We start from the raw sequence: 14,934 nt of genomic DNA, 5'->3' as shown, positions 1-14,934 counted from the left end.
ACTGCGTTCATCCACCTCTGGCCTGCTCGCCTCCCTACCACTGAGGAAGTACAGTTCCCGCTCAGCCCAGTCAAAACTGTGCGCTGCTCTGGCCCCCCAATGGTGGAACAAACTCCCTCACGACGCCAGGACAGCGGAGTCAATCACCACCTTCCGGAGACACCTGAAACCCCACCTCTTCAAGGAATACCTAGGATAGGATAAGTAATCCTTCTCACCCCCCCCTTAAATGATTTAGATGCACTATTGTAAAGTGGCTGTTCCACTGGATGTCAGAAGGTGAATTCACCAATTTGTAAGTCGCTCTGGATAAGAGCGTCTGCTAAATGACTTAAATGTAAATGTATTCACCTGAAAAAAAGGCCTGTGTGAGGTGTGTTAACTATTCTTTATAGCAATAGACAAGTGTGTAGGTGTGGCGTATAGGGTGTCTAATTGTTCTAAATGTTTTCAAAATGGGTGAGAGTCTGTTTTGTTTTTGTACAGACACCACTCCTACCTAAACAGCACCCTCACCCGCAAAGTAGAAATCAAAGGAAGAGAAACTGGAAATTGAATAACTGCAGTTGACATAGCTAAGTAAATGGAAGAATACTCTTATTGCAATGTGGATGGCTTTGGTTGAGCATAGTGTAGTCTATGGTGTTGCCAAGGAACAGCATCCACTGTGAAGAAGGAGGAGGTGAAGGTCTCCTGCACACTGATTGCCTCCTGTGCTGCGTTGTTGGCCCCCATCCTGGCAACATCCTGCAGAGCAGCAGACCTCTCCTCTGGCACATGGCGGAGCGCTGCAGGTCCCCTCCTGTTCATCATCATGAAGTTATGCAGGACACAGGTAGTCTTCACAGATGCCTGAAATCCCCCACGAGACCAGATGGCCCTGGTCACCCAACTGTGCAGTGCCCTACACAGTAACTGTAGGCAATCGTTTAAGAAATCTCCAGTTGCAAGGGATCTGTAGGAATATGGAAGATAATGTCATTAGACTTTTACATTACCAGGTCATTGTGGATTAGTATAAAGTAGAATATATCTTATAAACAAACAAACATAACATTGGATAGATGCACGTGACAACAGCAGGATCATATCAAGGATAGCGTCACAAATGAATACATAAATACTACTTGAAGCTTGATGATGACTTGATCATTTGAATCAGCTGAGTGGCACTAAGACAAAAATTAAAATGTGTACCCCTTTGAGACCCCAGGAACAGGACTGGGAACCATTGCTCTTCATCTGCAGACAGGGTTTCACAGCTCTGTAGCTGAGGACAGAAGACAGACTTCCTTATACTAAAATTAGACCGCACTGAATATTATGTTGCGATTCTCTCCGTCCTCACTTCTTACTACGGAGTGGAACTACACAACAGTACCTGCCCTATCCAGAATAGCCTACTCTACCTTCTTTGACAGTTGGAGCAGCTATCCTTTCACTCTCTTCCATGGCTGTTAGCTAGCTACCTACAAATGCATTTGGAGTTTGTTTTACAAAGACAATTACATCTAGATAGCTAGCCATTATGAAGTTAGGTAACTGGTGATATTTAATTCAGTTAGCTATAGAGTATGTAAAGTTGGCTAGATAGCTAGCAGCTCATTTCAGTTAACTTGCACTGTAGCTAGTTCGCTAATAATACATACACTGTGTTAAAATACTTATACTAACGATACTATTTGTGAAGTAAATTAACTGTAGCACGCTTATTGGTCATAGTATGGGTATAGTTAGTCTACCAAAAGTTCCCGCATTTCATTCAACAAAATATTTACAAAGTATACAAGCAGTGGACACTTCCGTGCTTTTATGGCCCATAATGCAGTTCTTCAGAAAATAGGCTCCAACGTTTTCAGATTTGAACGAAATGGCAGAAAATATGCGGGCGAAGTCCGACGAGGAAAGATACGAATTCATTGCTTTAACTAATTATGGCAAATGTTAAGGAAATGTCGAGCAATGTAATAAAGTAATTCATTTTCAAATAAGTTACATGTTGCCAGACGTTTTGTTAGTTACGCTATCCTTACGAACCGCATAGCATATCAATACAGCACTATGTGCCGGTATGTTAAACTAGTTAAGTTACGTTAGTTGGCTACTAATACATCGAACTTGCCAGTATATTAAATACTGTAATGACCTGACTAGATCATAAATGAACAATTGTCCAGACAGAGGCTTGAGTTTGCGAATTGACGGTTTATTAAACCAACTTTACACAGGCTACTGTTTGGGCCGTAGCACACGCCAAAAAGATAACAGATAACCCACAAGCCAATCGTGACCTTCTCTTGGGAAGCCCAGGCGTAAGAGAGAGAGAACAAAAAGCTGAACCTGGTCTTAACTTCCAATGCTCCACCCCCCTGCCCAACCCCCCTCCACGCCACTCCGCCAATCACCAGGATGCCCGGCATCAGAACATTCCAGGCATTCCCGTGATTGGCAGATAGCAGGTTGATTGACATGTCGGACCCCGCGAACACCGGGTACTGGTCAGTACAACACAACCACCTCCTAGCCTAACACATAACACACAGCTGTCTGTGCGGGTCGCTACAATACTTTATATGCTATCTAACTACCCAACTGTGGTTCGTAAATTGCGTTTTGCTCTCGAAGCGTTCAGAGCGCACACTGGACTCGCAATAGCAGTCAATCACCCAAGCTAACATTGGCTAGCTACTTCATTTACTCGCCCTTATCTATGACTCGATGCTCTTGTAACAGTATAACTTTCGTCCGTCCCCTCGCCCGAACCGGGGACCCTCTGCACACATCAACAGTCACCCTCGAAGCGTCGTTGCCCATCGCGTCGAGACAAAAGGTCTCAGAGCGAGTGACGTCGCCGATTGAAACGCTATTAGCACCCCCACTAACCAGCCATTTCACATCGGTTACACTCTGAAATCGGATGAGAGAGAATTTACATACGCAACCCATTGACTTGATTATTCACGTCATTCTTAGTTTGGCGGTACAGTCGTTGACCGTTCCTAATGGACATTGTTAATGACGTCTTAAGGTCTTGTCGTTTGTTTTAGTAACAATAATTTGCATTGTAACAGAATCAACTTCCAAAATGGAAGGATACCGTTCGTTTACAGTTTCCTGAAATTAACTAATAGTATATACACTCATTAAGTATGTAGTATACAGTATGTTATTCGAACACGGGTATAGTCTTTTTCCCAAAGTGTATTTACTTAATTGAATAGGTTCTCTCAGCAGCAATGTGGACGATTGGAAACAGGGCAGCGACGTTTGTCACCAGAGCAGGTTAGAGCACACTACTTAACTGTTAATGGAGAATATATTGAACCATTTACCCATTTAATAACCAGATATTTGTTGCACAACAGAACTGCTGCTGCCAGCATGCCCACAAGCGAGCCACGCGGTAGTTTACCGCGTGCAAGTGTACACAGGCCATAACAAATATCATGTTAATTTTATATAAATGACAACGCGACACAGAGCTTTTGTTTCTTATATCCCATACGTAACTGTATTGCAGAAATACAGTTTGACATTAGCTATCATTATGTTGCGTGCACGCTTCATAGTTTACGTGGTAACAGCCATTGTTATAATTTAACCATTATCATTCTCAAGTAAATAGTCACAGTTCAAAGTAATGTCTTGTTTACGTCTATTCCTCAGAAGTGATGGATGCCACGGTGTGCTGATAAAGGAGGTCCGACCTGAAGCCTAGGGTTAAAATACTGTTCCGGAACGGCGTTGGGAAATGCCCACCCTCTGTTCACCCCAGTGGAACTCTTTTTCCCTTTGACGAGTTTAAAAGAGCGAAGTACAGTTATACATTGATATTGTATACTGTTGATAAAATAATGCTTATATTTAACGTTATCATTATTGTAGAAATGTAAAACTTGATGGTTTGCAGACTTGCATTGGAGCTGGCCACTCCCCTTATAATGGAACGTCCCATCAGCGAGTTGATTTTTGGACGTTCTGTTCCTGCACGTTATAGCGTAGTTCTTTTTAACGTTAATACTTTATAGGACAGTTAGTTTTTCAAGTCATTTAGCCCATGGTATATTTTAAAGCACTTTGGTTTATTTGCTTGTCGTATTTTGTATCATCCAAGTTTTGATAAATAAACCCCCTTATTGTTTAATTGTGACGCTCACTTGATTTGATTGACAGCCTGACTCAGCGTTCTCTTCAACAGAGCTGCTCCTGATCAACTCCACCTCCTGCGGTACACAACCATCACCTTATTTTCACATTGGTTTCTAGTGAAATAACGTTAATTTTAACGTTAATTTCTCCACCATAAGCCACCTCCAACATTGTTTTAGACAATATGGCAGAATGTTGAATAACCACACCAGACCAGGACCTCCACATCTGGGTTCTTCACCTGCAGGATCGTCTGAGACCAGACAGCTGATGAAATTGAGGACTATTTCTGTCTGTAATAAAGCCCTTTTGTGGGGGAACAAATCATTCTGATTGGCTGGGCCTGGCTCCCAAGTGGGTGGGCCTATGCTCTTCCAGGCCCGTCTATGGCTGCGCCCCTGCCCAGTCATATGAAGTCCATAGATTAGAGCCTAATACATTTATTTCAATTGACTGATTTCCTGTAACTCAGTAAAACTGTTGAAATGGTTGCATGTTACGTTTATATTTTTGTTCAGTATACATCCTCAGGTAACAACAAATGGTGGATGGGTGAACACACACACAGACACACTTTTCTAAAATGTATTCACCTGAAAATAGGCCTATGTTAGGTGTTCTAATGACCTTTAACACCAATGGACCAATGTTAGTAAAGAAATGACTGTCTGGTCTGCATTACGTTCTAATAGTCTAACTGAGGATGAGTCATAGTGATAATAGGCTACTCATGCATGGTTAATGTTCTCTGCTGGCTACTAGGTCTTCTGTCTTCTCACGAACAAACGTATTTTCCAACCACAACGTTGTTTATCGAGAACTATAAACACCTTAACTCACCACAGCCACAACTTCCCCTCAAAACACACACACACGAACACAGCATATTCACACCCCTCCACCTCTTCACTTTAAAACCCTATAGTGAGTCTGAGGTCTCTGGTCTATTGATGGGAATCAGTGTCTTCAGGCCTGTGTCCCAAATGACACCATGTTCCCTAGATACAGGAGTGCACTACTTTTGACCAGGACTCAATGTCATTTGTGAAATGCCCCTGGTGTGAGTGGAATTTCCTGCTTCTTTTTATACTGGGATTCGTCGTCACACAGTGATGATGTAATTACACTGGAACTAGTGATTGACCAACGGGTGGAGTTATTTTCCATCGGGCTTGTGTTCACTATTCAGCCACTTCAGATAACATTGTTACCTCATCTGCCTCACTCCTCCCCTCTGTGTGTGTCGTTCTCACTCTCTTTCCTACCTGGTTCACTTTCTCACTGTCTCAAGGGAGTAGCAGCTCTGATCTTTAGCTCCACACAGTCGTCTCCTCCAGGACTCCAGGCCACAGGACCTCGTCTCCTCCAGGACCCCAAAAAGGTAAGGGGCTGCTGCTCTGCTCGTGGCTGGGAAAGGGTGCTCTGAGTTGGGGGGTTTCAGAGTGCTTCTTTGGAGGATATAATAAAATATGAAAGAGTTGTGTGTCTGACGAGGAATATCTGTTTGTTTTGTGTGTGTTGCTACGTGAGAATGAAAAGACTTGTTAGAAGAGGGGTGTTTTAAATCGGGTTAGAGAAAACACAGCACCAGTCACCTTCTAACTCTGTCTTGGTGCCTAATGTTTGACAGCTCTGTTAGACGTGTACACAGACATCTCTGTTAGACGTGTACACACAGACATCTCTGTTAGACGTGTACACACAGACATCTCTGTTAGACGTGTACACACAGACATCTCTGTTAGACGTGTACACACAGACATCTCTGTTAGACGTCTACACTCAGACATCTCTGTTAGACGTGTACACTCAGACATCTCTGTTAGACGTGTACACTCAGACATCTCTGTTAGACGTGTACACTCAGACATCTCTGTTAGGCGTGTACACTCAGACATCTCTGTTAGACGTGTACACTCAGACATCTCTGTTAGACGTGTACACACAGACATCTCTGTTAGACGTGTACACACAGACATCTCTGTTAGACGTGTACACACAGACATCTGTTAGACGTGTACACACAGACATCTCTGTTAGACGTGTACACACAGACATCTGTTAGACGTGTACACTCAGACATCTCTGTTAGACGTGTACACTCAGACATCTCTGTTAGACGTGTACACTCAGACATCTCTGTTAGACGTGTACACTCAGACATCTCTGTTAGACGTGTACACTCAGACATATCTGTTAGACGTGTACACTCAGACATCTCTGTTAGACGTGTACACCCAGACATCTCTGTTAGACGTGTACACCCAGACATCTCTGTTAGACGTGTACACTCAGAAATCTCTGTTAGACGTGTACACCCAGACATCTCTGTTAGACGTGTACACCCAGACATCTCTGTTAGACGTGTACACCCAGACATCTCTGTTAGACGTGTACACCCAGACATCTCTGTTAGACGTGTACACCCAGACATCTCTGTTAGACGTGTACACCCAGACATCTCTGTTAGACGTGTACACCCAGACATCTCTGTTAGACGTGTACACCCAGACATCTCTGTTAGACGTGTACACCCAGACATCTCTGTTAGACGTGTACACCCAGACATCTCTGTTAGACGTGTACACCCAGACATCTCTGTTAGACGTGTACACCCAGACATCTCTGTTAGACGTGTACACCCAGACATCTCTGTTAGACGTGTACACTCAGACATCTCTGTTAGACGTGTACACTCAGACATCTCTGTTAGACGTGTACACTCAGACATCTCTGTTAGACGTGTACACACAGTCATCTCTGTTAGACGTGTACACACAGACATCTCTTTTAGACGTGTACACACAGACATCTGTTAGACGTGTACACACAGACATCTCTGTTAGACGTGTACACACAGACATCTGTTAGACGTGTACACTCAGACATCTCTGTTAGACGTGTACACTCAGACATCTCTGTTAGACGTGTACACTCAGACATCTCTGTTAGACGTGTACACTCAGACATCTCTGTTAGACGTGTACACACAGACAGCGCTGTTAGACGTGTACACACAGACAGCGCTGTTAGACGTGTACACACAGACAGCGTTGTTAGATGTGTACACACAGACAGCGCTGTTAGACGTGTACACACAGACAGCGCTGTTAGACGTGTACACACAGACAGCGCTGTTAGACGTGTACACACAGACATCTCTGTTAGATGTGTACACACAGACAGCGCTGTTAGATGTGTACACACAGACAGCGCTGTTAGACGTGTACACACAGACAGCGCTGTTAGATGTGTACACACAGACAGCGTGGAAAACTGTACTTCACACATCAGTGAATTTGATAGCTAACCAAACCATGATATAATTTATGGGGAAATGTCCAGCTGTTCTGTGGGATGTTGGATTAAGGAAATGAAAATAAGTCCTTGTGTAAATGTTTAACTGACTAGGGTGTGTGAGTTATGGTTCCTGCCCTTGGTAAATGGGTATAGTAAAGGTCAGGTTTGGGGTCAATGCGAATTGAGATCCTTCAGTTCAGGAAGTAATCTGAAAAACATCTATATTAATTTACTTCTCAATAGATGGAAGAGTAGAAGATACTAATTTAAAAAGTTGTAACATTTTGTATTTAAAATTCAAAACACTTCCTGAAATGGGTGTCTTTAATTCTATTTAACCCACTGTTGACCAGGGCCCATAGGGTAGTGGACTACTGTCGACCAGGGCCCATAGGGTAGTGTACTACTGTTGACCAGGGCCCATAGGGTAGTGGACTACTGTCGACCAGGGCCCATAGGGTAGTGTACTACTGTTGACCAGGGCCCATAGGGTAGTGGACTACTGTTGACCAGGGCCCATAGGGTAGTGGACTACTGTTGACCAGGGCCCATAGGGTAGTGTACTACTGTTGACCAGGGCCCATAGGGTAGTGTACTACTGTTGACCAGGGCCCATAGGGTAGTGTACTACTGTTGACCAGGGCCCATAGGGTAGTGTACTACTGTTGACCAGGGCCCATAGGGTAGTGTACTACTGTTGACCAGGGCCCATAGGGTAGTGTACTGCTGTTGACCAGGGCCCATAGGGTAGTGTACTACTGTTGACCAGGGCCCATAGGGTAGTGTACTGCTGTTGACCAGGGCCCATAGGGTAGTGTACTGCTGTTGACCAGGGCCCATAGGGTAGTGTACTGCTGTTGACCAGGGCCCATAGGGTAGTGTACTGCTGTTGACCAGGGCCCATAGGGTAGTGTACTACTGTTGACCAGGACCCATAGGGTAGTGGACTACTGTTGACCAGGGCCCATAGGGTAGTGTACTACTGTTGACCAGGGCCCATAGGGTAGTGTACTACTGTTGACCAGGGCCCACAGGGTAGTGGACTACTGTTGACCAGGGCCCATAGGGTAGTGTACTACTGTTGACCAGGGCCCATAGGGTAGTGTACTACTGTTGACCTGGACCCATAGGGTAGTGTACTACTGTTGACCAGGGCCCATAGGGTAGTGGACTACTGTTGACCAGGGCCCACAGGGTAGTGGACTACTGTTGACCAGGGCCCATAGGACTCCGGTTAAAAGTAGTGAACGACAGTATATTGGGAATAGGCTGCTCCCTCAAAAAATATCATCACTGAGCAAATTTCAGGTCTGCTGAGCGTAAATTTCAACATTCTGTGCAACTTCTGGCGCACGTTTACTGTGACCACTGAGGCTGTACCCACTTTAAGTTAGTTTTAACCAGGGGCTCAACTTTACTGGGGACTTGTCCCCCCACATTCTGAAATTCCATTAAGTCCCCCCAGTTTTATCATTGAAATGTGATACAAAACGAGGCAACGGTGTGCGTTAGGACCATGCGGACGCCTCCGAGCGGTCAGGTAGGTTGTTTGGAGTGTTTATCCGAGTGGATAAAAATAATACAATTATATCCCCCCACTTCAATTATGTCCCCCCCACTTCTAAAACCAAATTTGCGCCCCTGGTTTTAACAGTGATCAAGTCGACTACTATTTGATCATAATGTAGGACTACCAGAGGGGCCTACCATCAAAAACAATGGAGAAAATGCATCCCATAATATTTTAACATGGAAATAGCTGCTCTATCATTCAGCCTACAGTAGCAGCCAATGTGTGGTGTTCAATGTAGGCTACATTCCATGAGACCTTTGGAAAAAACACATTCAGGACTTGACATGAACCTGTTTATCCACTTGTCCTTCAGACAAGGAGGTGACTGAAAATGTTGTTGAGTTGTTTGATGCAAGAAACAATTTTATTCCCATACCATTATTACAGAAAATCTGACAAATACAACAAAATACAACACTGCCCCTTTAACACAAAAAAAGCTCTTTACCTGAATCACTTTTCAAAGACGTCTCGAAACGCACACGTGTTGTGTCTTGTAGGAAACAAACACTCCTCCATTGAGGATTACAACTGATCTATAACTGGGCTAATAACTCACCAACGAGCAAAAAATATGATCTCAAAACAGCTCATCTTCTCACGACCGCTGATTCTGTAAAGACAGTCACGTTCAACGTGAATGGCACATATATGGTAGTGGTTTATTTGCATATAGGCCTACTGCAGCTCTGATTGGTTATGGCGCACCGGTCTGTTTAGACTAGAGTATGTGCCTGTCAATGCAATAGAATCATACCCTGTTGAGTTCTGTCTACAACAAAGTCTCTCGAATAGTTGGTTTTGTTTCGGTATGTTGCATTGAAAGTAGCTAATAATTGCGTTGATTCGATCACAATTCCCACAGTAAAGGGTTGATAGTGGTAACTAACGGGGGAAACTAGAAAGTTGAGTGAGGTTCAATCTCGTGCTTCTCTGCGCAGGCTGATTTTTCTTCTGCAACAGCAGCAGCTCCCCGCAAAACACACACACACTAAATAACTCTATCTCACTTCCTCATGATCCCGTGGAACAAAGTCCAACAGATAAGCCTCCGTTACAACTTCATAACAACACCATCATCAACTACATGATGCTGTATAACATTTACGCATAGACTTTGTCCCCAATGGCAGCCTGGTTCATATTTAGTGCCCTGCTTTTGACCAGGGCCCACATGGGAAATAGTGTGTCATTTGGGATGAACTCATACAGAGCATTCAGAACCCTTGACTTTTTCCAAATGTTGTTACATTACAGCCCTATTCTTAAATGGATTAAATCGTTTTCCCCTCATCAATCTGCAGGTAATACCCCAAAATGACAAATCAAAAATAGTTTTTTTTTTTTTAGAAATGTTAGCTAATGTATAAAAACAAAAACAAAGGAACATATCACATTTACATAAGTATTCAGAGCCTTGACTCAGGACTTTGTTGAAGCACCTTTGGCAGCGATTACAGCCTCGGTCTTCTTGGGTTTGACGCTATGAGTTTAGCACACCTGTATTCCTCTCTGCAGATCCTCTAAAACTCTGTCCGGTTGGATGGGGAGTGTCGCTGCACAGCTATTTTCAGGTCTCACCACAGATGTTCGATTGGGTTCAAGTCTGGGCCACTCGAGGACATTCAGAGTCTTGTCCCGAAGCCACTCCTGCGTTGTCTTGACTGTGTGCTTAGGGTCGTTGTCCTGTTGGAAGGTGAACCTTCACCCCAGTCTGAGTTCCTGAGCACTCTGTATCAGGTTTTCATCAAGGATCTCTCTGTACTTTGCTCCATTAATCTTTGCCTCGCTGCCGCTGAAAACCGTAGGGATGGTGCCAGGTTTCCTCCAGACGTGACGCTTGGCATTCAGGCCAAAGAGTTCAATCTTGGTTTCATCAGTCCAGAGAATCTTGTTTCTGATGGTCTGAGTCCTTTAGGTGCCTTTTGGTAAACTCCAAGCGGGCTGTCATGTGCATTTCACTGAATGCTTCCATCTGGCCACTCTACCATAAAGGCCTGATTCGTGGAGTGCTGCAGAGATGGTTGTCCTTCTAGAAGGTTCTCCCATCTCCACAGAGGAACTCTAGAGCTCTGTCAGAGGGACCATCTGGTTCTTCTTCACCTCCCTGACCAAGGCTCTTTTCCCCTGATTGCTTAGTTTGGCCGGGCAGCCAGCTCTAGGAAGCGTCTTGATGGTTCTAATCTTCTTCTATTTAAGAATGATGGAGGCCTCTGACCTTCAATGCTGCAGACATTTTTTTGGTACCCTTCCCCAGATCTGTGCCTCGACACAATCCTGTCTCGGAGCTCTACGGACAATTCCTTCGACCTCATGGCTTGGTTTTTGCTGTGACATGCACTGTCAGGTGTGTGCCTTTCCAAATCATGTCCCCAGATGACATACTGCACTGTGTATTATAGCTGATTCCAGATGACATACTGCACTGTGTATTATAGCTGATTCCAGATGACATACTGCACTGTGTATTATAGCTGATTCCAGATGACATACTGCACTGTGTATTATAGCTGATTCCAGATGACATACTGCACTGTGTATTATAGCTGATTCCAGATGACATACTGCACTGTGTATTATAGCTGATTCCAGATGACATACTGTACTGTGTATTATAGCTGATTCCAGATGACATACTGCACTGTGTATTATAGCTGATTCCAGATGACATACTGTACTGTGTATTATAGCTGATTCCAGATGACATAGTGTACTGTGTATTATAGCTGATTCCAGATGACATACTGCACTGTGTATTATAGCTGATTCCAGATGACATACTGCACTGTGTATTATAGCTGATTCCAGATGACATACTGTACTGTGTATTATAGCTGATTCCAGATGACATACTGCACTGTGTATTATAGCTGATTCCAGATGACATAGTGTACTGTGTATTATAGCTGATTCCAGATGACATAGTGTACTGTGTATTATAGCTGATTCCAGATGACATACTGCACTGTGTATTATAGCTGATTCCAGATGACATACTGCACTGTGTATTATAGCTGATTCCAGATGACATACTGTACTGTGTATTATAGCTGATTCCAGATGACATAGTGTACTGTGTATTATAGCTGATTCCAGATGACATACTGTACTGTGTATTATAGCTGATTCCAGATGACATAGTGTACTGTGTATTATAGCTGATTCCAGATGACATACTGTACTGTGTATTATAGCTGATTCCAGATGACATACTGTACTGTGTATTATAGCTGATTCCAGATGACATACTGCACTGTGTATTATAGCTGATTCCAGATGACATACTGTACTGTGTATTATAGCTGATTCCAGATGACATACTGTACTGTGTATTATAGCTGATTCCAGATGACATACTGTACTGTGTATTATAGCTGATTCCAGATGACATACTGTACTGTGTATTATAGCTGATTCCAGATGACATACTGTACTGTGTATTATAGCTGATTCCAGATGACATACTGCACTGTGTATTATAGCTGATTCCAGATGACATACTGCACTGTGTATTATAGCTGATTCCAGATGAGATACTGCACTGTGTATTATAGCTGATTCCAGATGACATACTGCACTGTGTATTATAGCTGATTCCAGATGACATACTGCACTGTGTATTATAGCTGATTCCAGATGACATACTGCACTGTGTATTATAGCTGATTCCAGATGACATACTGCACTGTGTATTATAGCTGATTCCAGATGACATACTGTACTGTGTATTATAGCTGATTCCAGATGACATACTGCACTGTGTATTATAGCTGATTCCAGATGACATACTGTACTGTGTATTATAGCTGATTCCAGATGACATACTGTACTGTGTATTATAGCTGATTCCAGATGACATACTGCACTGTGTATTATAGCTGATTCCAGATGACATACTGTACTGTGTATTATAGCTGATTCCAGATGACATACTGCACTGTGTATTATAGCTGATTCCAGATGACATACTGTACTGTGTATTATAGCTGATTCCAGATGACATACTGCACTGTGTATTATATCTGATTCCAGATGACATACTGTACTGTGTATTATAGCTGATTCCAGATGACATACTGTACTGTGTATTATAGCTGATTCCAGATGACATACTGTACTGTGTATTATAGCTGATTCCAGATGACATACTGTACTGTGTATTATAGCTGATTCCAGATGACATACTGTACTGTGTATTATAGCTGATTCCAGATGACATACTGCACTGTGTATTATAGCTGATTCCAGATGACATACTGTACTGTGTATTATAGCTGATTCCAGATGACATAGTGTACTGTGTATTATAGCTGATTCCAGATGACATACTGCACTGTGTATTATAGCTGATTCCAGATGACATACTGTACTGTGTATTATAGCTGATTCCAGATGACATACTGCACTGTGTATTATAGCTGATTCCAGATGACATACTGCACTGTGTATTATAGCTGATTCCAGATGAGATACTGCACTGTGTATTATAGCTGATTCCAGATGACATACTGCACTGTGTATTATAGCTGATTCCAGATGACATACTGTACTGTGTATTATAGCTGATTCCAGATGACATACTGTACTGTGTATTATAGCTGATTCCAGATGACATACTGCACTGTGTATTATAGCTGATTCCAGATGACATACTGCACTGTGTATTATAGCTGATTCCAGATGACATACTGCACTGTGTATTATAGCTGATTCCAGATGACATACTGCACTGTGTATTATAGCTGATTCCAGATGACATACTGTACTGTGTATTATAGCTGATTCCAGATGACATACTGTACTGTGTATTATAGCTGATTCCAGATGACATACTGCACTGTGTATTATAGCTGATCCCAGATGACATACTGTACTGTGTATTATAGCTGATTCCAGATGACATACTGCACTGTGTATTATAGCTGATTCCAGATGACATACTGCACTGTGTATTATAGCTGATTCCAGATGACATACTGCACTGTGTATTATAGCTGATTCCAGATGACATACTGCACTGTGTATTATAGCTGATTCCAGATGACATACTGTACTGTGTATTATAGCTGATTCCAGATGACATACTGTACTGTGTATTATAGCTGATTCCAGATGACATACTGTACTGTGTATTATAGCTGATTCCAGATGACATACTGCACTGTGTATTATAGCTGATTCCAGATGACATACTGCACTGTGTATTATAGCTGATTCCAGATGACATACTGCACTGTGTATTATAGCTGATTCCAGATGACATACTGTACTGTGTATTATAGCTGATTCCAGATGACATACTGTACTGTGTATTATAGCTGATTCCAGATGACATACTGCACTGTGTATTATAGCTGATTCCAGATGACATACTGCACTGTGTATTATAGCTGATTCCAGATGACATACTGCACTGTGTATTATAGCTGATTCCAGATGAGATACTGCACTGTGTATTATAGCTGATTCCAGATGACATACTGCACTGTGTATTATAGCTGATTCCAGATGACATACTGCACTGTGTATTATAGGGGGGAGAGAAGGTGGGGGCAGAGACATATGTTTTCTCAATGTAATATTTTCACAAGGTGTGCTCACTGTGTTTGTGCTCACTTTCTTCCTCTCTCTCTCTCTCTCTCTCTCTCAAACCCACCCCAGACAGTATGGAGAAGAGCCAGTATGGACCCCCCCAGGACTTGTCTGCTCCCCCCTACCCCGGCCCCCCGGCGGGCTACCAGGGAAGTGGTGGGGGAACAGTCTACCCCCCTCAGCCTGGCTTCCAGGGAGGTAAGAGATCAGATCTACACTGATACTCTTAGGGACAGTTTAAGCTTACACTCTTAGAAAATAAGGTGCTATCTAGAACCTTCATGTAACCTGAAAGGGTTCTTCTTGGAACCTAAAGGGTT

General features: G+C 43.0%; 1 protein-coding gene and 1 long non-coding RNA gene across 9 annotated transcripts in view; one reads left to right on the top strand and one right to left on the bottom strand.

Annotated features, from left to right (window-relative positions):
- Window positions 1–580: 580 nt before the first annotated feature.
- On the bottom strand, window positions 581–9,952 carry LOC135533764 (uncharacterized). Of its 6 annotated transcripts, XR_010454588.1 has the most exons (5): window positions 9,471–9,952; window positions 3,654–5,597; window positions 1,743–3,301; window positions 1,198–1,270; window positions 581–955 (listed from the first exon to the last, which is right to left on the bottom strand). It is a non-coding gene; the product is annotated as an uncharacterized LOC135533764 (long non-coding RNA). The 6 variants fall into 6 exon arrangements; XR_010454582.1 differs by having other exon boundaries at window positions 1,743–5,597; XR_010454590.1 differs by lacking the exon at window positions 1,743–3,301.
- LOC135533731 (lipopolysaccharide-induced tumor necrosis factor-alpha factor homolog) overlaps window positions 5,439–14,934 on the top strand; it is a 33,186-nt gene continuing 23,690 nt past the window's right edge. For 2 of the 3 annotated variants that reach the window (XM_064961002.1, XM_064960998.1), the window contains exons 1-2: window positions 5,439–5,530; window positions 14,684–14,812. In XM_064961002.1, the coding sequence (XP_064817074.1) occupies window positions 14,689–14,812 (124 nt within the window). In that variant the 5' untranslated portion in view covers window positions 5,439–5,530; window positions 14,684–14,688. The remainder of the gene's footprint in view (window positions 5,531–14,683; window positions 14,813–14,934) is intronic. The other variant, XM_064961001.1, reaches the window with a different exon arrangement.

Source organism: Oncorhynchus masou, chromosome 5 (assembly GCF_036934945.1).
Source record: "Oncorhynchus masou masou isolate Uvic2021 chromosome 5, UVic_Omas_1.1, whole genome shotgun sequence".
Classification (NCBI taxonomy): Eukaryota; Metazoa; Chordata; class Actinopteri; order Salmoniformes; family Salmonidae; genus Oncorhynchus; species Oncorhynchus masou.
The sequence above is the reverse complement of the archived record's forward strand: the minus strand, read 5'-3'. Positions and strand labels throughout refer to the sequence as shown.